The 25,453-nt window shown below is 47.5% G+C and overlaps 1 protein-coding gene across 2 annotated transcripts in view; it reads right to left on the bottom strand.

The window, feature by feature from the left end:
* TRNAU1AP (tRNA selenocysteine 1 associated protein 1) overlaps nucleotides 1-25,453 on the bottom strand; it is a 29,088-nt gene that overhangs the window by 1,138 nt on the left and 2,497 nt on the right. Inside the window, exons 3-8 of one of the 2 annotated variants that reach the window (XM_025367366.1) lie at nucleotides 18,160-18,259; nucleotides 17,494-17,546; nucleotides 15,053-15,184; nucleotides 11,749-11,868; nucleotides 7,519-7,681; nucleotides 6,947-6,980 (exon numbers count right to left, since the gene is read on the bottom strand). In XM_025367366.1, coding sequence (XP_025223151.1) covers nucleotides 6,947-6,980; nucleotides 7,519-7,681; nucleotides 11,749-11,868; nucleotides 15,053-15,184; nucleotides 17,494-17,546; nucleotides 18,160-18,259 — 602 coding nt within the window. The remainder of the gene's footprint in view (nucleotides 1-6,946; nucleotides 6,981-7,518; nucleotides 7,682-11,748; nucleotides 11,869-15,052; nucleotides 15,185-17,493; nucleotides 17,547-18,159; nucleotides 18,260-25,453) is intronic. The other variant, XM_025367376.1, reaches the window with a different exon arrangement.

The raw sequence follows: 25,453 nt of genomic DNA, 5'->3' as shown, positions 1-25,453 counted from the left end.
CCATCTCTACTCAAATACAAAAAATTAGCCAGGTATGGTGGTGCATGCCTGTAGTCCCAGCTACTCAGGAGGCTAAGGCAGGAGAATCACTTGAACACGGGAGGCAGAGGTTGCAGTGAACAGAGATGGCGCCACTGCACTCCAGCCTGGTGACAGAGCAAAGACTCCATCTCAAAAAAAAAAAAAAAAAGCCAGGTACGGTGGCTCATGCCTGTAATCCCAGCACTTTGGGAGGCCAAGGTGGGCGGACCACCTGAGGTCGGAAGTTCAAGACCAGCCTGACCAACATAGAAACCCCATCTTTATGGGGTTAGAAAAATAGAAAATTAGCTGGGCATGGTGGCGCATGCCTGTAATCCCAGCTACTTGGGAGGCTGAGGCAGAAGAATCGCTTGAACCCAGGAGGTGGAGGTTGCAGTGAGCTGAGATCGCGTCATTGCACTCCAGCCTGGGCAATAAGAGACTCCGTCTCAAAAAAAAAAAAATTTTAGGCCGGGCGCGGTGGCTCAAGCCTGTAATCCCAGCACTTTGGGAGGCCGAGACGGGCGGATCACGAGGTCAGGAGATCGAGACCATCCTGGCTAACAGGGTGAAACCCCGTCTCTATTAAGAAATACAAAAAACTAGCCGGGCGAGGTGGCGGGCGCCTGTAGTCCCAGCTACTCGGGAGGCTGAGGCCGGAGAATGGCGTGAACCCGGGAGGCGGAGCTTGCAGTGAGCTGAGATCCGGCCACTGCACTCCAGCCTGGGCGACAGAGCGAGACTCCGTCTCAAAAAAAAAAAAAAAAATTTTAAGATTTAAGCTCCAAGCATTTATAGAGGCTCCAGATAGCAACTGTAAAAAGGCAGACCATGTCCCGCCTGGTGACTACACTCAGTGCAGGTAACAGCTTATGGGAACAGATCAGTGAAGGGGTTAGTCAAGGGCAGGCATTTGCGTGTGGCTCAAGTCGATGGGTACACAAACAATAAAGCATTCTGCCTCACTCTGAAGACAGAGCCTGGAAGACAGCCTATTGAAGCCAAAGGGTAGATGAAGAAGGGTAACAATCCAGTCTGTGCCCTCCTGACTGGGCAGTTATTAAGTTCAATGGGAGTCTTTAATAATGCAGTGGTAGAGCATAAAGTCCAGGGAGAGAGTGGACTGCAGGGATTCTAAGCGCCCCTCCACCTCCTGCTGCTATGTTGCACTTTGCAACTATGTTGAGCTTTTTGTTTTTGTATTTTTGGGGGGATACAGGGTTGCTCTGTCGCCCAGGCATGTGCAGCCTTGTAAACACTGCTCACTGCAGTCTCAACCTCTCAACTCCCGGCGCTCAAGGGATCCTGCCACCTCAGCCTCCTGAATAGCTGGGACTACAGGTGTGTGCTACCATGCCAGGTAATTTTTTGTACTTTTTGTAGAGATGGGGTCTCACTGTGTTGCCCAGGCTGGTCTCGAACTCTGGGGCTCAAGAGATCTTCCCGCCTCAGATTCCCAAAGCTACGTTGATCTTGAGTAAGAACTAACTTCTTTATGTCAGCTTTCTAGTCTACAAGACCAGGATAACTGTGGTATTTACTTCTAGATTGTTCTGAAGATTAAATGACTTAATATATGTAAAGTACTTAGAACAGTGACTTGCACATAAAGCCTCAATATCTATTAGCTACTATTACTGATAATTGTTTTTGCCTCAGTATTATTTTCTGTCTAATGGGAAATGGAATGGCATGTATCCATCCTGATAGCTGAGAGGTAGCAGTGCATGGCATAAAATACATTGGCTATATAGGCCAGGCATGGTGGCTCACGCCTGTAATCCCAGCACTTTGGGAGGCCGAGGCGGGTGGATTGCTTGAGGTCAGGAGTTCAAGACCAGCCTGACCAACATGATGAAACTGCGTCTGTACTAAAAATACAAAATTAGCTGGGCATGGTGGCACATGCCTATAATCCCAGCTACTTGGGAGGCTGAGGCAGGAGAATTGCTTGAACCCAGGAGGCGGAGATTGCAGCGAGCTGAGATTGTGCCATTGCACTCCAGCCTGGGCAATAAGGACAAAACTCTGTCTCAAAAAAAAAAAGGGTCTGGCACGATGGTTCGCACCTGTAATCCCAGCACTGGGAGGCAGAGGTGGGTGGATCACGAGGTCAAAAGATCGAGACTATCCTGGCCAACATGGTGAAACCCCATCTCTACTAAAAATACAAAAATTAGCTGGGCGTGGTGGCGCGCACCTGTAGTCCCAGCAATTCAGGAGGATGAGGCAGGGGAATCACCTGAACCTGCGAGGTGGAGGTTGCAGTGGGTCGAGATTGTGCCACTACTCTCCAGCCTGGTGACACAGCGAGACTCCATCTCAAGAAAAAGAAAAAAAAAGGATGAAAAAGAGATTGGAAAATTCTAAGGACTTATATATGGATATTATAATGAGGCTACTTATCTCTAGAAAGATGGCAGTGTCTCCCAGGAGGAAACAACTAGAGACTTGAGTATAAAAAGACCAGACTGTCCCTCAGCAGATCACTTGGGCTTTCTGGGCCACTAGTTCCCCATCTGTGAAGTGGAGCTCCTATGTCCTTCCCAGCCCACCCCACAAGGTCACTACAGTTGGCATCACATGAGAGGACACAAGAAAGTGCTTTAGAACTAGACAAGCTTGTTCATGCCCTAAAAGGGACCTGTTTCCTTTAACGAACATTTTCTTGACAGAAAACATTTCCCCTATGACTTTCTCTTGAAGAATAATCCTCAAAATAGATTTTAAACTTTGAGTCTTTTTGTACCTCAAAAAAAGTTTTGGCCAGGCGCAGTGGCCCATGCCTATAATCCCAGCACTTTGGAAGGCCAAGGTGGGCAGATCACTTGAAACCAGGAGTTCAGGCTGGGCGCGGTGGCTCAAGCCTGTAATCCCAGCACTTTGGGAGGCCGAGATGGGTGGATCACGAGGTCAGGAGATCGAGACTATCCTGGCTAACACGGTGAAACCCCGTCTCTACTAAGAAATACAAAAAACTAGCCGGGCGAGGTGGCAGGCGCCTGTAGTCCCAGCTACTCGGGAGGCTGAGGCCAGAGAATGGCGTGAACCCGGAAGGCGGAGCTTGCAGTGAGCTGAGATCCAGCCACTGCACTCCAGCCTGGGCTACAGAGCAAGACTCCGTCTCAAAAAAAAAAAAAAAAAGAAACCAGGAGTTCAAGACCAGCCTGGGCAACATGGTGAAACCCTGCCTCTACAAAAAAATAGAAAAAAATAGCCAGGCATGGTGGGGCACAACTGTAGTCACAGCTCACTGAAGCCTCAACCTCCTGGGCTCAAGCAATCCGCCTGCCTTAGCCTCCCCCAAGTAGCTGGAACCACAGGCGTGTGCCACTATGCTTGGCTTTCAGTTTTACTTTCCTTTTTCTTCTGTGAAACTCAGTAAAAATTATAAATACTTGTCTGGGCAGGTGGCTCATGCCTGTAATCAAAGCAATTTGTGAGGCAGGAGGATCACCTGAGGTCAGGAGTTCAAGACCAGCCTGGCCAACATGTTGAAACCCCATCTCTACTAAAAATACAAAAATTAGACAGGCGTGGTGGTGCATGCCTGTAATCCCAGCTACTCAGGAGACTGAGGCAGGAGAATCACTTCAACCTGGGAGGTGGAGGTTGCAGTGAGCTGAGATTGGAGACTGTGCCACTGTACTCCAGCCTGGGTGACAGAGCAAGACTCTGTCTCCCCCCAAAAAAGAGATGGGGTCTCACTATGTTGCCCAGGCTTGTCTCCAAGTTCTAGGCTCAAGCCATCCTCCAACCCACTTTGGCATTCCAAAGACCTTACAGGCTTTAGCCATTGTGCCTAGCCAGTAAACAATTTTTTTTTTTTTTTTTTTGAGACAGAGTTTCACTCCTGTCACCCAGGCTGGAGTGCAACGGAGCATTCGTGGCTCACCGAGACCCCCACCTCCCGGGTACAAGCGAGTCTCCTGCCTCATCCTCCCAAGGAGCTGGAATTACAGGCATAAGCCACCATGCCTGGCTAATTTTTTTTTTTTTTTCAGACAGAGTCTCACTTTGTTGCCCAGGCTGGAGTGCAGTGGCGCGATCTCTGCTCAATGCAAGCTCAGCCTCCCAGGTTCATGCCATTCTCCTGCCTCAGCCTCCTGAGTAGCTGGGACTATAGCCACTCGCCATCATGCCAGGCTAATTTTTTTTGTATTTTTAGTAGAGACAGGGTTTCACTGTGTTAGCCAGGATGGTCACAATCTCCTGACCTTGTGATCCGCCCACCTTGGCCTCCCAAAACTGTGGGATTACAGGCGTGAGCCACATTGCCTGGCCATGCCTGGCTAATTTTGTATTCTTAATAGAGACTGGGTTTCATGGTGTTAGCCAGGGTGGTCTCAAACTCCTGACTTCAGGTGATTTGCCCACTTCAGCTTCCCAAAGTGCTGGAATTATAGGCATGAGCCACTGTACTTGGCCCAATAAATTTTTTTTTTTTTTTTGTAGAGACGGAGTCTTGCTCTGTCACCAGGCTGGAGTGCAGTGACACCATCTTAGCTCACTGCAACCTCCGCCTCCTGGGTTCAAGCGATTCCCCTGCCTCAGCCTCCTGAGTAGCTGGGACTACAGCTGTGCATGCAACTCCACGCCCAGCTAATTTTTGTGTATATATATATATATTTTTTTTGAGACGGAGTCTTGCTCTGTTGCCTAGGCTGGAGTACAGTGGTATGATCTCGACTCACTGCAACTTCCACCTCACGGGTTCAAGCAATTCTCCTGCCTCAGCCTCCCGAGGAGCTGGGATTATAGGTGCGCAACACCATGGCTGGCTAATTTTTGTACTTTTAGTGCGGACAGAATTTCACCATGTTGGCCAGGCTGGTCTAGAACTCCCGACCTTAGGTGATCCGCCTGCCGCAGCTTCCCAAAGTGCCGGGAGTACAGGGGTGAGCCACCGTGCCTGGCAATTTTTGTATTTTTAGTAGAGATGGGTTTTCACCATGTTGGCCAGGATGATCTCTATCTCTTGACCTCATGATCCACCCTCCTTGACCTCCCAAAGTGCTGGGATTACAGGTGTGAGCCACTGCAAAAGGCCTAAATTTTTTTCTGAGATGGAGTCTCACTCTATCACCCAGGCTGGAGTGCAGTGGCCGGATCTCAGCTCACTGCAAGCTCCGCCTCCCGGGTTTAAGCCATTCTCCTGCCTCAGCCTCCCAAGTAGCTGGGACTACAGGCGCCCGCCACCTTGCCCGGCTAGTTTTTTGTATTTTTTAGTAGAGATGGGGTTTCACCGTGTTAGCCAGGATAGTCTCGATCTCCTGACCTTGTGATCCGCCCGTCTCGGCCTCCCAAAGTGCTGGGATTACAGGCTTGAGCCACCGCGCCCGGCCAATTTTTTTTATTTTTAGTAGAGACGTTTAGGGTTAGATAGGATGGTCTCGATCTCCTGACCTCGTGATCTGCCCACCTTGGCCTCCCAAAGTGCTGGGATTACAGGTGTGAGCCACTGCACCCGGCCTGGGCCTAAATATTTTTAATTAAAAAATTAATAGGGCTGGGCACAGTGGCTAACGCCTGTAATCCCAACACTTTGGGAGGCCGAGGCGGGTGGATCACGAGGTCAGAAGTTCGAGACCATCCTGGCTAACACAGTGAAACCCCGTCTCTACTAAAAATACAAAAAATTATCTGGGCGTGGTGGCGGGCGCCTGTAGCCCCAGCTACTTGGGAGGCTGAGGCAGGAGAATGGCGTGAATCCAGGAGGCGGAGCTTGCAGTGAGCCGAGATTGCGCCACTACACTCCAGCCTGGGTGACGGTGCGAAGACCCCAACTCAAAAAAAAAAAAAAAAAATTAATGATGGGCTGGGGGCAGTGGCTCACGCCTGTAATCCCAGCACTTTGGGAGGCCAAGGCAGGCAGATCACAAAGTCAAGAGTTTGAGACCAGCCTGGCCAAGATGGTGAAACCCTGTCTCTACTAAGAATACAAAAATTAGCTGGGCATGGTGGCATATGGCTGAAATCCCAGCTCCTTGGAAGGCTGAGGCAGGAGAATCACCTGAACCCGGGAGGCGGAGGTTGCAGTGAGCCGAGATCGCACCACTGCACTCCAGCCTGGGTGACAGAGCAAGACTCTCTCTTGAAAAAAAATAAAGAAAGAAAAAATTAATAATGGCTATTACTATGTTGCAGGATACGAGGAGATTTTCAATTTCATTATACTTTACTATATTTTCCAAATTTTCCATGCCAACTATGACTTAAAAATCAGGAAAATATGTCATTTAAAATATACTGAAAAACAGAAAAAAAAAATAAAAGAAAAAAAGAGTTTTACAAACAGTCAAATAAACAAAAGGTAACAGTATTATCGGCCAGGTGCAGTGGCTTACGCCTGCAATCCCAGCACTTTGGGAGGCTGAGGTGGGCGGATCACCTAAGGTCGAGAGTTTGAGACCGGCCAAGCCAACATGGAGAAACTCCATCTCTACTAAAACTACAAAAAAATTAGTCAGGCATGGTGGTGCATGCCTGTAATCCCAGCTACTCGGGAGGCGGAGGCAGGAGAATCGCTTGACCCTGGGAGGCGGAGGTTGCGGTGGGCTGAGATCGCGCCATTGCACTCCAGCCTGAGCAACAAGAGCGAAACTCCATCTCAAAAAAAAAAAAAAAAAAGGTAACAGTATTATCGTTAGAGGCCCACATACTACCAGGATAGAATGCCACATGTCAAGGGGGTGATGGGCTCTCCTGGAGCTGCCTGTCCCAGGCTCTCTGGGATCTACACTCACACCTCTGGGTAACACTTGACACATCTTACCATAATTACATATTCATCTGGCTCTCTAACCAGAATGTAAGTTCTTCCAGAGCAGAATTTATCTTGTCTTCCCTCTAGCTGAGAGCATAGTGCCAGCCAGAGCAGTCACCTGATAATGGCTGACAGAGTAAGGAACGCATGAACCCTTACCTTCCAATGCATCATCTCCAACTTCTTCATATGTCTGCCAAGAGACCAGAGATGTGGGTTAGGGGGATGGTGAAATCCTGGTCCAGGACCACAATGGCTTATTTATTTTATTTTAATTTTTTTGAGGTGGAGTCTAGCTCTGTCACCCAGACTGGAGTGCAGTGGTGTGATCTTGGCTGACTGCAACATCTGCATCCCAGTGGCAAGTGATTCTCCTGCCTCCGCCTCCTGAGTAGCTGGGATTATGGGCGCCTGCCACTATGCTCAGCTAATTTTTGTATTTTTGGTACAGACAGGGTTTCACCATGTTGGCCAGGCTGGTTTTGAACTCCTGACCTCAGGTGATCCACCTGCCTCGGCCTCTCAAAGTGCTACTAGGATTACAGGTGTAAGTCACCGTGCCCGACCCACAATGGCTTATTTTAACAAGAGGAACTGGACTGCTTCAACTTTCCCTATTTTTCTGAAGCCCAAGCCCCTGTCCTGTCCTTACCAATCCCATCTTAGAGAATCACCTGTTTCTAGTGGAGAAACACAACCCAAGGGGACCAGTCTTGTCAAATCATGGTTACCTGCATGGTGCTCTGGGTATAGCCATACTGGGGGTAACTGTAGCTGTAGCTGCCTGTGTTCTGGTCATAGCCCCACTGAGCATAGTAGTTCTGGTACTGCTGATAATACTGGTTGTAGCTGTAACTGTACATCTGACTATATTCCACTGGCTTTACACGGCTCCTTAAATGAAGACAGAAACAAAAATAAACATAAGCAAACATTTCCATAACACTGCCCATGTGGCCAGAGACTATTTTAAGTGCTTCATACTGATTAACTTTTTTTTTTTTTTTTTTGAGACAGAGTCTTGCTCTGTCGCCCAGGCTGGAGTGCAGTCACGTGATCTCAGCTCACTGCAACCTCTGCTTCCCGTGTTCAAGCGATTCTCCTGCCTCAGCCTCCTGAGTAGCTGGGATTACAGGTGTGTGCCACCATGCCTGGCTAATTTTTTGTATTTTTAGTAGAGACAGGGTTTCACCATGTTAGCCAGGCTGGTCTCGATCTCCTGACCTCGTGATCCGTCCTCCTCAGCCTCCCAAATTGCTGGGAGCCTGGCCACCAATTAACACTTTTAATCCTAAAAACAACCATATGCAATAAGTGTATCAATATTCCTATTTTACAGATGAGGAAACTGAGGAATAGAGAGATTAAGTATTTGTCCAAAGTCACACAGCTAATATGAGAGTATGGCTCCAAGGACCGTGCTTGTAATACAGGAGGTTTTAATGGATAGGTTTGTCTCTCTTACCAAATTTTCTCAGAACTGGCAAAAGGATATCCTGTTTAAAAAAAAAAAAGGGCTGGGCACGGTGGCTCATGCCTGTAATCCCAACACTTCGGGAGGTGGAGGCAGGTGGATCACCTGAGGTCAGGAGTTTAAGACCAGCCTGGACAACATGGTGAAACCCCATCTCTACTAAAAATACAAAAAATTAGCTGGGTATGGTGGCACGCCTGTAATCCCAGCTACTTGTGAGGCTGAGGCAGGAGAATCGCTTGAACCTGGGAGACAGAGGTTGCACTGAGCCTAGACTGTGCCATTGGACTCCAGTCTGCGCAATAAAAGTGAAACTGTTTCAAAAAAAAAAAGAAAAGAAATGATGGACAGATGTGGAAGGCTAAGGCAGGAGAATCGCTTGATCCTGGGAGGCCCAGCTAATTTTTGTACTTTTAGTAGAGATGGGATTTCATCATGTTGGTCAGGGTGGTCTTGAACTCCTGGCCTCAAGTGATCCACCCAAGTCAGCCTCCCAAAGTGCTGGGATTACAGGCATGAGCCACGGCGCTCTCCTTTTATTTTTATTATTTATTTATTTATTTATTTATTTTTGAGACGGAGTGTCACTCTGTCGCCCAGGCTAGAGTGCAGTGGAGTGATCTCGGTTCACTGCAAGCTCCTCCTCCTGGGTTCACGCCATTCTCCTGCCTCAGCCTCCCGAGTAGCTGGGACTACAGGAGCCCACCACCACGCCTGGCTAATTTTTTTGTGTGTATTTTTAGTAGAGATGGGGTTTCACCATGTTAGCCAGGATGGTCTCAATCTCCTGCCCTCATGATCCGCCCGCCTCAGCCTCCCAAAGTGCTGGATTACAGGCGTGAGCCACCACACCTGGCCTTTTATTTTGTTTTTTAAGAGACAGGGTCTCACTCTGTTGCCTGGGCTGGAGTGCAGTGGAGTGATCATAGCTCACTGTAACCTTGAACTCCTAGGTTCAATCAATTCTCCCACTTCAGCCACCAGAGCAGCTGGGACTACAGGAGCACACCAAGCACAGCTAATTTAATGTTTTTATATAGTAATTTACAACAAATAACATTTTTGGGGGAAGTCACTAAGTCTGATCTTCAATGTATTAAACACAGTTAAACCATAAAGAACCCCTAAATCATTGCTTTAAAAAACATGGCCATTTGGCTGCACACAGTGGCTCACGCCTGTATTCCCAGCACTTTGAGAGGCCGAGGGAGGCAAATCATCTTAGGTCAGAAGGTCAAGACCAGCCTGGACAACATGTGAAACCCTGTCTCTACTAAAAATACAAAAATTAGCTGGGCATGGTGGTACACGCCTGTAGTCCCAGCTACTCGGGAGGTTAAGGCAGGAGAATCGCTTGAACCCAGGAGGTGGAAGCTGAAGTGAGTCGAGATCATGCCACTGCACTCCAGCCTGGGCAACAGAGCAAGACTCCACCTCAAAAAAAAAAAAAAAAAAAAATTGGTTCAACTTCTCTTTTTTTTTGTTTTTGAGACAGTCTTGCTCTGTCACCCAGGCTGGAGTACAGTGGCGTGATCTCGGCTCACTGCAACTCCGCCTCCCGGGTTCACGCCATTCTCCTGCCTCAGCCCCCCGAGTAGCTGGGACTACAGGTGCCTGCCACCACACCCAGCTAATTTTTTTTTATTTTTAGTAGAGATGGGGTTTCACTGTGTTAGCCAGGATAGTCTTGATTTCCTGACCTCATGACCCACCCACCTTGGCCTCCCAAAGTGCTGGGGTTACAGGCGTGAGCCACCACACCCAGCTAATTCAACTACTCTTAGGGTAGAGTTTGGTTCAGCATTTCTCAGCCCTGGATCTATTGACATGGAGGGGTGGGAGGCTGTCCTATGAATTGCAGGATGTTTAACAGCATCCTTGGCCGATACCCACTAGGTGCCATTATTAGTACATCCTTGGTTATGATAACCAAAAATGTCTCCAGATGTTGTCAATGTCCCCTGGGAGGCAAAATCATTCCAGTTGAGAATCATTAATTTGGCTAAAGGATAAAAGATCTGGCTGGGCACAGTGGCTTACACCTGTAATCTCAACACTTTGGGAGACCAAGGTGGGCAGATTACTTGAGCCCAGGAATTCGAGACCAGCCTGGACAACAAAGCAAGACCCTATCTCTACAAAAAATACAAAAATTTGCCAAGCATGGTGGTGTGCACCTGTAGTACCAGCTAATCAGAAGTCTGAGATGGGAGGATCACCTGAGCCTGGGGAGGTCGAGGCTGCAGTGAACCATGATCTCCAGCCTGGGTGACTTTGAGGCCCTGTCTCAGGGAAAAAACAAACAAACAAAAAATCCTACTCAGAGAAAAGTTCGGAGTTGTAAGGGAAAAAGGTTTTCTACCTAGCATGACAGGTATAATAGTGAAGTATATAATGTTCTATAGAGTGTCTGGAATATTTTTCTTTTTTATTTGAGACGGAGTCTTGCTCTGTCGCCCAGGCCAGAGTGCACTGACGCCATCTTGGCTCACTGCAACCTCCGCCACCCAGGTTCAAGCGATTCTCCTGCCTCAGCCTCCTGAATCGTTGGGACTACAGGCATGCACCACCATGCCCGGCTAATTTTTGTATTTTTAGTAGAGATGAGGTTTTGCCATGTTGGCCAGGCTGGTCTCGAACTCCTGACCTCAGGTGATCTGCCCACCTCAGCCTCCCAAAGTGCTGGGGTTACAGGCGTGAGCCACTGAGCCTGGCGGAGTGTCTGGAATACTAATTCTTTTTTTTTTTTTTTTTTTTGAGACGGAGTCTCGCTCTGTCGCCCAGGCTGGAGCGCAGTGGCCGGATCTCAGCTCACTGCAAGCTCCGCCTCCCGGGTTCACACCATTCTCCTGCCTCAGCCTCCCAAGTAGCTGGGACTACAGGCGCCCGCCACCTCGCCCGGCTAGTTTTTTGTATTTTTAGTAGAGACGGGGTTTCACCGTATTAGCCAGGATGGTCTCGATCTCCTGACCTCGTGATCCGCCCGTCTCGGCCTCCCAAAGTGCTGGGATTACAGGCTTGAGCCATGGAATACTAATTCTTATCCATTCCCACAGCATGGAACACTCACAAGAGGGTTGCAGTTTCATTAATATAAATAAGGCTAAAACCGGAAGTGATTTTTTTCCCTTTGCTCAAATATTATTAATTCTATGAATAAGTTCCCAACAGTGGGACTACTGGGCAAAGAGCAAGGACATCAGGTATGGACAGCCAAACAGCTTTTCCAATGCTGTCACCAGTATGTCTGAATGCATCAGCCTTTCCAAATCATACTCTATCCCCAACTGTAAGTTTCTGCAGGAGTGGGGCTAGTTCAACTCCAGCACCCACGGCCCGGCAAACAGCAGGCATTCAGTACTTGTGACTTGAATTGAATCCCCCTTCAGCCTCCCATCCAGCGTATGGATGCCTTGATTCTCAGCAAACAAAAGAGGAGTGTCTGGCGGGGAGTCTAGAGTCTCTCTACCTTCCCTGCAGGACTCACGCTTTAGGGATTGCCACGCTCAGCCGCACAGGCTTAGCCCCCAGTCCCACTGCTCCCTGGCACTCCGTCAGGGCTCGCTTCTGTTCCAGTTCATCTGTGAATTTCACAAAACCATAACCCCTGCATGAAAAAAATAAACAATTTAGATCACAAATGTGATGAAAGTCTAAGAATGGACACATGAAAAAGTAAAGGTAAGAAGGTGGGCAGGAATGTAGAAAGGAAAAGAGGCTGAGGAGAGAGAGAGAGAGTCCATTAAACTAGAGGAAGAAAGGAGAGTCCCATCAACGGGTGTCCACATAGTGTCAAGATTCAAGTACAGACGATTCTAAGATCTACAGGAACTCCCACATTCAGTTCACCATCCTCCTTGACACCTTCACCCCTGGGGAACATTCCCAAACAGGAGCTTCCCTGACACCCTGCTGGAAAGTAGCTAATAGAAGAAAATTCAGCAAATATTTACAGTCTGCCCTGTATGCCAGGCACTGCGCTAGACACAGGATGCAGCAGTCACAGAAAGACAACGTTCCTGCTCTCCTGAGCTCTACTTCTAGCAGCGGGATAAATTACTGCAAGCTAACATTTAATAAATATTTATTGTCCTAGCACTGTGCTGAGCATTTTCTTTTTTTTTTTTTTTTTGAGATGGAGTTTTGCTCATGTTTCAAAACTCCATCCAGGCTGGAATGCAAAAGCGTGATCTCGGCTCACTGCAACCTCTGCCTCCTGGATTCAACCAATTCTCCTGCCTCAGCCTCCCTAGTAGCTGGGGTTACAGGCACCTGCCACCACGCCCAGCCAATTTTTTTTTTTTTTTTTTTGAGATGGAGTCTCACTCTATCGCCCAGGCTGGAGTGCAGTGACGCATCTGGGCTCACTGAAAGCTCCTCCTCCTGGGTTCACACCATTCTCCTGCCTCAGCCTCCCGAGTAGCTAGGACTACAGGCACCCGCCACCAAGCCCAGTTGATTTTTTGTAATTTTTTTTGTAGAGACGGGATGGTCTCAATCTTCTGACCTTGTGATCCTCCTGCCTCGGCCTCTCAAAGTGCTGAGATTACAGGCGTGAGCCACCATGCCCGGCCTGTATTTCTTTTAAAGTAGAGATAGGATTTCACTATGTTGGCCAGGCTGGTCTCAAACTCCTGACCTCAGGTGATCCACCCGCCTCAGCCTCCCAAAGTGCGGGGATTACAGGTGTCAGTCACTATGCCCAGCTCTTCTGTTTTTTTTTTTTTTTTTTCCAGATGGAGTCTCGCTATGTCTCCATAGCGAATGGAATGCAGTGGCACGATCTCAGCTCACTGCAACCTCTGCCTCCCAGGTTGAAGTGTTTCTCCTGCTTCAGCCTCCTGAGCAGCTGTGACTACAGGCATGCACCACCATGCGTGGCTAATTTTTGTATTTTTAGTACAGACAGGGTTTCACCATGTTGGCCAGGCTGGTCTTGAACTCCTGACCTCAGGTGATCTGCCCACCTTGGTCTCCCAAAGTGTTGGGATTACAGGCATGAGCCACCGCGCCCAACCTGTGCTGAGCATTTTCTCAGGGTGATCTCATCAAACTGTCTTAACAATTCCATGAAAGTGGTATCCACATTTACTGAAGTGGTAACCAATTCACGGAGATTTAACAGCTTGCCCAAAGTCATAGCAGAAGCATGATTCAAGCCACACCTGTTGGACTGTCAAAGCCTGAACATGTAACTACCATACTGATCAAGAATGAGCCTTTCTTGAGGTTTTTCTATTTCCATTATTTCCATTTTTTTCTTCTTTTGAGAGGGAGTCTCGCTGTTACCCAGGCTGGAGCACAGCTGCGTGATCTCAGCTCACTGCAACCTCTGCCTCCTGGATTCAAGCAATTCTGCCTTAGCCTCCCAAGTAGCTGGGACTACAGGTGCGTGCCACCATGCCCGGCCAACTTTTGTATTTTTTTTTTTTTTGAGACAGAGTCTTGCTCCCGGGTTTACGCCATTCTCCTGCCTCAGCCTCTCAAGTAGCTGGGACTACAGGCGCCCGCCAACTCGCCCGGCTAGTTTTTTGTATTTTTCAGTAGAGATGGGGTTTCACCGTGTTAGCCAGGATGGTCTCGATCTCCTGACCTCGTGATCCACCTGTCTCGGCCTCCCAAAGTGCTGGGATTACAGGCTTGAGCCACCGCGCCTGGCCACTTTTGTATTTTTTTAGTAGAGATGGGGTTTTGCCATGTTAGCCAGGTTGGTTTCAAACTTCTGACCTCAGGTGATCCATCCACTTCAGCCTTCCAAAGTGCTGGGATTATAGGCGTGAGCCACTGCACCAAGCCAACGTTTTTTGTTTTTTTTTTTTATGGAGACTGAGACTCGCTTTGTCGCCCCGGCTGGAGTGCAGAGGCATAATCTTGGCTCATTGTAACCTCTGCCTTTCAGGTTCAAGCAATTATCCTACCTCAGCCTCCCAACTAGCTGGGACTACAGGCGCACACCACTACACCTGGCTAATTTTTTGTATTTTAATAGAGACGGCATTTCACTGTGTTGCCTGGGCTGTTCTCAAACTCCTAAACTCACGCAATCCGCCCACCTCAGCCTCTCAAAGTGTTGGGATTACAGGCATGAGCCACCACGCCCAGCCTGAAGTGGAACACTTCTTTTTTTTTTTTTTTTTTTTTGTGAGACAGAGTCTCAGCTGTCGCCCAGGCTGGAGTGCAGTGGCACGATCTCGGCTCACTGCAAGCTCTGCCTCCCGGGTTCACGCCATTCTCCTGCCTCAGCCTCCCGAGTAGCTGGGACTACAGGCGCCCGCCACCACGCCCGGCTAGTTTTTTTGTATTTTTTTAGTAGAAACGGGGTTTCACTGTGTTAGCCAGGATGGTCTCGATCTCCTAACCTCATGATCCGCCCGTCTCGGCCTCCCAAAGTGCTGGGATTACAGGTTTGAGCCACCGCGCCCGGCCGTGGAACACTTCTAACTACACTGAAAGGCTCAGTAACAATAACAAGCAAAACAGCAAACACCTATAAAGCATTTCAAATGTTGACTTATTTATATTATATCCTTTAATCCTTACATCAACCCTACCAGCAGCTATTATTAATCAGTTCCATTTTACAGATGGGACTGTAAGGGTCATGGAGCCTCAATTCTACCATACTGGCATTCTCCCTCACCAGTATTGGAAATGGGATTCGAACCAGGCAGTTTGGCTCCAAAGCTTGTGGTCTTAACCGCCGTGCTGCATGGCCTTTCTAAAACATCTCCACTCAGGAGAGAAATGCTGAAACTAACACAGTTAAGCATCAGTAACAGGTAAGGCCTTACTTAGACACGCCTGTCTGGTCCAAAACCACCTTGCCTCCCCGACAGGAGGGGTAGACTTTGACGAAGAATTCATACAGCATGCCATCATCCACGTCTGGGGTCAGGTCCCCCACAAAGAGGGAATACTCAGGGCTGAGGAGAAAGAACGAGAAGATTCAGAGGCAAAGACCAAAACCCCTGCTCTGAAGAGCTCTGTTGCATATTCCAGGTAAACCTCTCCCAGGCCCCTTGAGGAACACATTTGATAGGTCTACTGAATCAGGCCCTACTTTGTTTCATTAGAGCAGTTCTGGCAGAAGAGTTATAGAAATAGTCCCTGCCCCAAATCCCTCACCCACTCCACAGAACTTGTCTGACTTCAAGTATTATGTGAGTGCAGCCACCGTGTCCAGCTGACCTTTGTTATTATCTTATTTCAATTATCTTATTTCAAGTATGATACATATTCCTTATACAATAAGAATACACAAGGCCGGGCGCGGCAGCTCACGCCTGTAATCCCAGCACTTTGGGAGACCAAGGCAGGTGGATCACAAGGTCGGGAGTTCAAAACCAGCCTGGCCAAGATGGTGAAACCCCGTCTCTACTAAAAATACAAAAATTAGCTGGGCGCAGTGGCAGGCGCCTGTAATCCCAGTTACTCGGGAGGCTGAGGCAGGAGAATTGCTTGAACCTGGGCGGCAGAGATTGCAGTGAGCCAAGATTGTGCCACTGCACTCCAGCCTGGGCGACAGAGTGAGACTCCATCTCAGAAAAAAAAAAAAAATACATAAAAGAACAGGCCAGGCGCAATGGCTCATGCCTGTAATCCCAGCACTTTGGGAGGCTGAGGCGGGCGGATCACAAGGTCAAGAGATTGAGACCATCCTGGCTAACACGGTGAAACCCCGTCTCTACTAAAAATACAAAAAATTTAGCCGGGCATGGTGGCGGGAGCCTGCAGTCCCAGTTACTCAGGAGGGTGAGGCAGGAGAATGGCGTGGAACCCGGGAGGCGGAGCTTGCAGTGAGCTGAGATAGCGCCACTGCACTCCAGCCTGGGCCACAGAGCAAGACTCCGTCTCAAAAAAAAAAAAAAAAAAAGGCCAGGCGCAGTGGCTTACGCCTGTAATCCCAGCACTTCGGGAGGCCGAGATGGGTGGATCACTAAGTCAGGAGATCGAGACCATCCTGGCAAACATGGTGAAACCCCGTCTCTACTAAAAATACAAAAAAATTAGCCGGGCATGGTGGCGGGCACCTGTGGTCCCAGCTACTTGGGAGGCTGAGGCAGGAGAATGGCATGAACCCGGGGCAGGGGGAGCGGAGCTTGTAGTGAGCAGACGTCACGCCATTGCACTCCAGCCTGGGCAACAGAGCAAGACTCTGTCTCAAAAAAAAAAATACACAAAAGCACAAAGAAAAACAAAATTGCTATAACCCAACCACTTGAAGGCACTCACGATAAATGCTTTGATATGTATACTTTTATCTTCTTTTCTTCTGGCTTTTCTTCTAAAATGTTCATAAATACGATCCATCGTATTTTGTTTCTAGTATTTTTTTTCACTTTCAACATATTGCCAACATCTTGACATGTCAGTATACTGCAATATGACTTGTTAGTGGATATACAGCATCCTAACTAATGACCATAATTTAATCACTTCCCTACTATTAGGTTATTTGGGTTTTCCCCAACTTTAGTCATTATATGCAATACTTCAATGAATACATCTGAGGCTAATCTTTGCACACATCCATGAATAAATCCTGAAAAGTTGAATTATAAGGTTAATGCATCTAAATGTTTTTTAAGCTTTTGGTACAGTTTTAATGCTTTCAAATGGCAACCTGAAATTCCAATCAATTTATGTTGCTATAACAGGTCAATTCATTGGGTTTCTTTTTTGAGACAGGTTCTCACTCTGTTGCCCAGGCTGGAGTGCAGTGGCACGATCATGGCTCATGGTAGCCTTGATCATTGTAGCCCTCTCTGGGCTCAGGTGATCCTCCTGCCTCAGCCTCCTGAGTAGCTGGGACTACAGGTGCATGCCACCGTGCTCAGCTAATTTTTGTATTTTCTTGTAGAGACGGGGTTTTGCCACATTGCCCAGGCTATTCTTGAACTCCTAGGCTCAGGCACTCAGCCTGTTTTGGCCTCCCAAAGTGCTGGGATTACAGGTATGAGCCACTGAACCTGGTTAACAGGGCAATTCTTATTGAATAAAACTTCAATACTGTGAGGAGTAGCAGGGTGGGAAGCCAGGGGTAGGGACCAAATACAGAAAAGCCAGGGCCTTGCATGAAGCACACCAGGAAGGTCCACCAGCGAGGAAGGGAGAAGGGCGTTGTCCTTCAGGAGGGGACCAAGTGCAGCCAAACCGGTTCCCCTCCCCCTATATGGCAGTGATGGGCACAGTGACACATGTTATGTCTGTCTAGACATGACTTTGTACCTACCTGTTATCTGGTTGTTTCCCATAAGTGGCATAGTTCAGTTTAAAACGTTTCGCCTGGAAGTTTAAAAACAAACAAACTAAAACAGAGAAAGGTGTTTCAAGAGTTGAACAATATTTGAAAAAAACTGAAATAAATTACCTTGGCCAAAACATCTCCCCCTCTCTAAGCCTCAGCTTTTTCTCCTGTATAAAATGAGGGGGTTGCACGGAAGACCGCTAAGGGCACTGCCAGCTCCATGGTTCTATGAGCCCAGGTGTGCCAGCTGGTGCAGCTGTAAGCTAAGTAACTGTGGGAAGAGCAGAATGCAACTCTCTTGAAATGTGTCCTTGCTGCTGCCAGCCTATCCTAGTTTCTCAATCAGGCAAGAGGTCTATAGTTTCAAGTCTTCTGTTATGGGAGGCAGCGATGCAGAATGGAAAGGCATGGATTTGGGAGGCAACCAATCTTCAGTCTGAATCCTGGCTCTGCCATTTACTACCTGTGTTGCCTTGGGCAAGTTATTTCAATTCCCTGAGCTTCAGTTTCCTGGGCCTATAAAGATAACAATGCCTACTATACAGGGTTGTTACAGGATTATATAAAAAAAGTATACAGTAGAGATTCAATAGATGGTAGTAAGCAATGACAATAATAATGGCAACATCATCATTATCTAAATGTCCTTACAGGTGTGGCTCCTGGAAGGGGTTTCCCATTAATTTTATGCAAACACTTCTCAGCAGTGGCCAAATCTGCGAATTCTACAAAGCAGTAGCCAGCTGGGATCCTGGAAAAAAAGCAAACAGAGAAAGAAAATGGTTAAAGATAAAATGGCTCAAGATGAGGCCAGGTGCAATGGCTCACACCTATAATCCCAACAGTTTGGGAGGCTGAGGCAGGCGGATCACTCAAGGTCGGGAGTTCAAGACCAGCCTGGCCAACATGCTGAAACCCCATCTCTGCTAAAAATACAAAAATTAGCTGGGCACGGTGGCACACACCTGTAGTCCCAGTTTACGCAGGAGGCTGAGGTAGGAGAATTGCTGTAACCCTGGAGGTGGAGGTTGCAGTGAGCTGAGATCATGCCACATTGCTCCAGCCTGAGCAACAGGCTGGTTTGCGACTTAAAAAAAAAAAAACAAAACAGGCTCAAGATGGGTCTTAGCCTTGAAGGGAGAAAGAAACGGTTTTCTAATCTGAGTCAACACTGTTTTTGTTCCCTGCCATACCCCAGCTCAGACCTAATTTACAAACGTGAATATAAGGATTGCCCATCTGGGCCAGTCCAAGATTCATTCATCTTTATTTATTTATTTATGAGACAGATATCAGCTCAATCTCAGCTCACTATAACCTCAGCCTCTCAGGTTCAAGCAATTATCCTCATGAATACTTGGAATTACAGGTACCCACCACCATGCCTGGCTAATTTTTGTATTTTTAGTAGAGATGGGATTTTGTCACGTTGGCCAGGCTGACCTTGAACTCCTGACCTCAGGGGATCCACCCACTTCGGCCTCCCAAAGTGCTGGGATTACAGGTGTGAGCAAAGGCACCTGGCCCCAGACTCATTTAGTAAACATTTATTTATGCATTTTATCATGTGTGAATACTCTTGCCAAAATTGTATTATGCAATCCCATCAAGCCTTTAGAGCTAATAACCAGTTTCCAGGAAATTTTAGGGACAGACTATGCAAAACACCACAAGTAAACAAATGAATCCAGAAAGTATGATTTTTTTTTTTTTCTTCCTGAGACCGAGTTTCGCTCTTGTTGCCCAGGCTGGAGTGCAATGACGCAATCTTGGCTCACCGTAACCTCCAACTCCTGGGTTCAAGAGATTCTCCTGTCTCCAACTCCCAGGTTCAAGTGATTCTCCTGCCTCAGCCTCCTGAGTAGCTGGGATTACAGGCATGCACCACCATGCCCAGCTAATTTTGTATTTTTAGTAGAGATGGGGTTTCTCCATGTTGGTCAGGCTGGTATTGAACTCCCGACCTCAGGTGATCCGCCCACCTCGGCCTCCCAAAGTTCTGGGATTACAGGCGTGAGACACCACACTCGGCCTCGGAATGTAGCATTTTATAAAGACAACTAGTCTTACCTCCTTAAAAAGCTAAACAGTATAAGGAAAGAAAGAGGTTGGCTTTTGTACATTAAAAGAGACTCAGAAAACCTAAATGCAATGCAGGTTCCTGGATTGAATTATAATTCACTAAAAAAATACTGTAGGGACAATTATAAAAATTTAAATGTAGACTTGCTATTATATGGTATTAGAGAATCACTGATAATTTTGTTAGTGTAATATAAGCATTGTGGTTACATAAGAAAATGTCCTGGCTCAAGCCTGTAATCCCAGCACTTTGGGAGGCCGAGACGGGCGGATCACGAGGTCAGGAGATTGAGACCATCCTGGCGAACATGGTGAAACCCCGTCTCTATTAAGAAATACAAAAAACGGGGGAGGGGGGAGGGATTGCACTGGGAGTTATACCTGATGTAAATGACGAGTTGATGGGTGCAGCAGACCAACATGGCACAAGTATACATATGTAACAAACCTGCACGTTATGCACATGTACCCTACAACTTAAAGTATAATAATAATAAATAAATTTTAAAAAAAAGAAATACAAAAAACTAGCCGGGCGAGGTGGCGGGCACCTGTAGTCCCAGCTACTCGGGAGGCTGAGGCCACAGAATGGCGTAAACCCGGGAGGCGGAGCTTGCAGTGAGCTGAGATCCGGCCACTGCACTCCAGCCTGGGTGACAGAGCGAGACTCCGTCTCAAAAAAAAAAAAAAGAAAATGTCCAGTTTCTGGCAAGATCGCGGAGATACTTAGCAGTGAAGGGACACAATGCGCTCTATTGCCCAGGCTGGAGTGTAGGGGCACAATATTGGCTCACTGCAACCTCCATCTCCTGGGTGCAGGGGATCCTCCTCCCTCAGCCTCCTGAGTAGCTGGGACTATAGACGCCCACCACCATGCCTGGCTAATTTTTGGATTTTCAGTAGAGATGGGGTTTCACCATGTTGGCCAGGCTGGTCTTAAATTCCTAACCTCAGGTGATCCACACACCTCGGCCTCCCAAAGCACTGGAATTGTAGGCGTGAGCCACCATGTCCAGCCTACAATTAACTTTCATATGGCTCAGGAAAAGGAATAATCAGGCAGGCACGGTGGCTCATGCCTGTAATCCCAGCACTTTGGAAGGCTGAGGCAGGCGGATCACAAGGTCAGCAGATCAAGACCATCCTGGCTAACACGGTGAAACACCATCAGTACTGAAAAATACAAAAAAAAAAATTAGCCAGGTGTAGTGGTGGGCGCCTGTAGTCCCAGCTACTCGGGAGCCTAAGGCAGGAGAATGGTGTGAACCCAGGAGGCGGAGCTTGCAGTGAGCCAAGATCGCACCACTGCACTGCACTCCAGCCAGAGCGAGACTCCGTCTCCAAATAAAAAAAAAAAGAAAGAAATTATCTAGCAAATATAGATAAATATGTTTGTTTTTTCTTTTATCTTTGTTTTTTTTTTGAGACAGAGTCTCAAAAAAACCCGACAGACTGTACCTAACCAGGGGGTGTCTGTGAGATTCTGAGCATTCTATCTTTGAAAGAGTCACTAAGAGACATAAGTAAGAGAATATGACAACCGAAGAGACTTATACTGAAAAATGTCAAATTTTTCTTAACATCACCCTATAAAGCTATCACCAATAAAAAGATGAGCCTGGGCAAGATGGGAAAACACTACCTCTACAAAAAATACAAAAATTAACTGGGTATGGGTGGAGTGCACCTGTAGTCCCAGCTACTTGGATGGATGAGGCAGGAGAATTGCCTGAGCCCAGAAGGTTGAGGCTGTGGTTAGCCTTGTTCATGCAACCGCACTCCAGCCTGGGCAACAAAGTGAAACCTTGTAAAAACAAAACAAAACAAACAAACAAAAGAAAACCAAATCACATAGCTGGTATGCACCAAAGTATAGAATTGAATTCAGGACAGTCTGACTATTTATTTAAGAGACAAGGTCAGGCCAGGCGCAGTGGCTCACACCTGTAATCCCAGCACTTTGGGAGGCCGAGGCGGGCAGATCACAAGGTCAGAAGATCGAGACTATCCTGGCTAACATGGCGAAACCCCCCTCTACTGAAAATACAAAAATTGGCCAGGCTCGGTGGCTCACGCCTACAATCCCAGCACTTTGGGAGGCGGAGGCGGGCGGATTGACTGAGTTTAGGAGTTTGAGACCAACCTGGGCAACACGGTGAAACCCCATCTCTACTAAAAATACAAAAAAAAAGTTAGTCAGGCATGGTGCTGTGTGCTGTAGTCCCAGCTACTCGGGAGCCTGAGGCAGGAGAATTGCTTGAACCCGGGAGGCAGAGGTTGCAGTGAGCCGAGATCGCACCACTGCACTCCAGCCTGGGTGACACAGCGAGACTGCGTCTCAAAAACAAAAAAAATACAAAATTAGCTGGGTGTGATGGTGTGTGCCTGTAATCCCAGCTACTCAGGAGACTGAGGCACAAGAATCACTTGAACCCGGAGGCAGAGATTGTAGTGAGCCGAGATCATGCCACTGCACTCCAGTCTGGCAACAAAGCAAGACTTCATCTCAAAAAATAAATAAATAAATGAATTAACCAGGCAGGCCTGGCGCGGTGGCTCATGCGTGTAATTCCAACACTTTGGGAGGCCAAGGCGGGTGGATCACGAGGTCAGGAGTTCTGACCAACATGGTGAAACCCCGTCTCCACTAAAAAAATAAATAAATAAATAAATAAATCAGACAGGCATAGTGGCGCGTGCCTGTCATCCCAGCTACGTGGGAGGCTGAGGCAGAACTGCTTGAATTTGGGGAGGCGGAGGTTGCAGTGAGCCACTACACTCCAGCCTGGGCAATAGAGCGAGACTCGTCTCAAAAGAAAAAAAAAAAAGGCAAAAATTAGGTGGGTGTTGGCCAGGTGCAGCGGCTCACGCCTGTAATCCCAGTACTTTGGGAGGCCAAGGTGGGCGGATCACAAGGTCAAGAGATCAACACTATCTTGGCCAACACTGTGAAACCCCATCTCTACTAAAAACACAAAAATGAGCTGGGCGTGGTGGCGCGTGCCTGTAGTCCTAGCTACTCAGGAGGCTGAGGCAGGAGAATAGCTTGAACTCGAGAGGTGGAGATTGCAGTGAGCTGAGATTGCGCCACTGCACTCTAGCCTGGTGACAGAGCAAGACTGTCTCAAAACAAAACACCAACATTAGAGAAAAGGAGAAAAGACCCAAGAAAAAATAATATATAATATAGCCTGGGTGACAAGAGCAAAACTCCATCTCAAAGTAAAAACAAAAAACAAAAAAGAAACATGTAAGAAACGAGAGTTCTAAATCTTATTTCAATAGAGTAAGGCTGGTCCCAGTGGCTCATGCCTGTAATTCAGCAATTTGGGAGGCCAAGGCGGACAGATCAACTGAGGTTAGGAGTTCAAGGCTAGCCTGGCCAACATGGTGAAACCCCGTCTACACTAAAAATAGAAAAAATTAGGCCAGGCGCAGTGGCTCATGCCTGTAATCCCAGCACTTTGGGAGGCCGAGGCAGGCGGAGATCAGGAGATTGAGACCATCCTGGCTAACACGGTGAAATCCCATCTCTACTAAAAATACAAAAAATTAGCTGGATGTGGTGGCACATGCCTGTAGTCCCAGGTACTCAGGAGGCCGAGGCAGGAGAATTACTTGAACCTGGGAGGCAGAGGTTGCAGAGCTGAGATCGCACCACTGCACTCCTGCCTGGGCGACACAGCAAGACTCCGTCTCAAAAAAAAAGAGCCAGGCGTGGTGGCAGGCACTTGTAATTCCCAGCTACTGGACAGTCTCAGACAGGAGAATGGCTTGAACCCAGGAGGTGGAGGTGGCAGTGAGCCAAGATTGTGCCACTGCACTCCAGCCTGGGCGACAGAGCGAGACTACACCTCAGAAAAGAAAAAGAAAAAAAAAAAAAAAGATTAAAATGTGAGAATCTATGCCAGTGTTTTATTTATTTATTTATTTTTGTGACAGAGTCTCCCTCTGTCACCCAGGCTAGAGCGCAGTGGCACCATCTCGGCTCACTGCAACCTCCGCCTCCTGGGTTCAAACGATTCTCCTGCCTCAGCCTCCCAAGTAGCTGGAACAATAGGTGTGTGTCACCACACCTGGCTAATTTTTGTATTTCTTTTAGTAGAGATGGGATTTCACCATGTTGTCCAGGCTGGTCTCAAATTTCTGACCTCAAGTGATCTGCCCGCTTCAGCCTCCCAAAGTGCTGGGATTACAGGTATGAGCCACTGTGCCCAGCCTATGCCAGTGTTTTAAAAAGTAGAAAGTGTTACAGAGGGGGAGGAGGGAGGGATGGAATTGGGAGTTATACCTGATGTTAAATGATGAGTTGATGGGTGCTGACGAGTTGATGGGCGCAGCACACCAACATGGCACAAGTATACATATGTAACAAACCTGCACGTTGTGCACATGTACCCTAGAACTTAAAGTATAATAAAAAATAATAATAATAAGGCCGGGCGCGGTGGCTCAAGCCTGTAATCCCAGCACTTTGGGAGGCCGAGACAGGCGGATCACGAGGTCAGGAGATCGAGACCATCCTGGTGAACACAGTGAAACCCCGTCTCTACTAAAAAAAAAATACAAAAAACTAGCCGGGCAAGGTGGCGGGCACCTGTAGTCCCAGCTATTTGGGAGGCTGAGACAGGAGAATGGCGTAAACCTGGGAGGCGGAGCTTGCAGTGAGCTGAGATCCAGTCACTGCACTCCAGCCTGGGTGACAGAGCGAGACTCCGTCTCAACAACAACAACAAATAATAATAATAATAATAATAATAATAATAATAATAAAAAAGAAAGTGTTACAGAATGAATTTTCATACCAGTAGCTAATTATCTGGGGTTTTCTGCTTAGAAGAGCAGAAGAGAAATATTTAGGTGGGCATGATTTACCAGTCAGAAAAATCTTCCTAGGTAATAGGGTTCTGAATACACAAAGTATCTTTCAAATGTCTCATCTCTACTTTTAAACCATTTGATGTTTTAGCAGGCCACCTGTAGTAGAGTACCTAGAAAAGAGTGGCTGCTCGATAAACACTAGCAAATGGATAATTCCCTAAGGAAAACTAAGACCTCAAAGAGAAAGAAGAAAATGGAGGCAATAAAGCACCACTATCTGAAAATATTGTGTATTTGGTTTTGTTTACTTATTTATTGTCTCATTCCCCACTAGAATGTAGTAAACTCCATGAGCAGGGGCTATATCTGGATGATTTCAGCCAGGAATCTAGAACAGTAGCACATAGTAGTATCTCTGCAAACAATTTTTTTTTTTTTGAGATGGAGTTTCGCTCTTATTGCCCAGACTGGAGTGCAATGGCGCAATCTCAGTTCACTGCAACCTCCGCCTCCCAGGTTCAAGCGATTCTCCTGCCTCAGCCTCCCAAGTAGCTGGGATTACAGGCATGCACCACCACACCCGGCTAATTTTTGTATTTTTAGTAGAGATGGGGTTTCTCCATGTTGGTCAGGCTGGTCTCGAACTCCTGACTTCAGGTGATCTGCCCTCCTTGCCTCCCAGACTGCTGGGATTACAGGTGTGAGGCACCCCGCCTGGCCTCCACAATTTTTTAAATGAATGGCATAAGAGTTAAGGGCCCTCATGAGCTTTCAGGATAGACTCAAATTCAAGTCCTGATTTGTTATTTATTATAATTTTTTTTTTGGGGGGGAGGACGGAGTCTCGCTCTGTCACCCAGGCTGGAGTGCAGTGGTGCAATCTCAGTTCACTACAAGCTCCGCCTCCCCGGTTCAAGCGATTCTCCTGACTCAGCCTCCCAAGTAGCTGGGATTATAGGCACCTGCCACCACTTCTGGCTTTTCGTATTTTTTTTTTTTTTTTTTTTTTTTTTGGCGATTACAGGCGTGAGCCACCGCGCCC

This window comes from Theropithecus gelada, chromosome 1 (genome assembly GCF_003255815.1).
Source record: "Theropithecus gelada isolate Dixy chromosome 1, Tgel_1.0, whole genome shotgun sequence".
Lineage (NCBI taxonomy): Eukaryota > Metazoa > Chordata > Mammalia > Primates > Cercopithecidae > Theropithecus > Theropithecus gelada.
The sequence above is the reverse complement of the archived record's forward strand: the minus strand, read 5'-3'. Positions and strand labels throughout refer to the sequence as shown.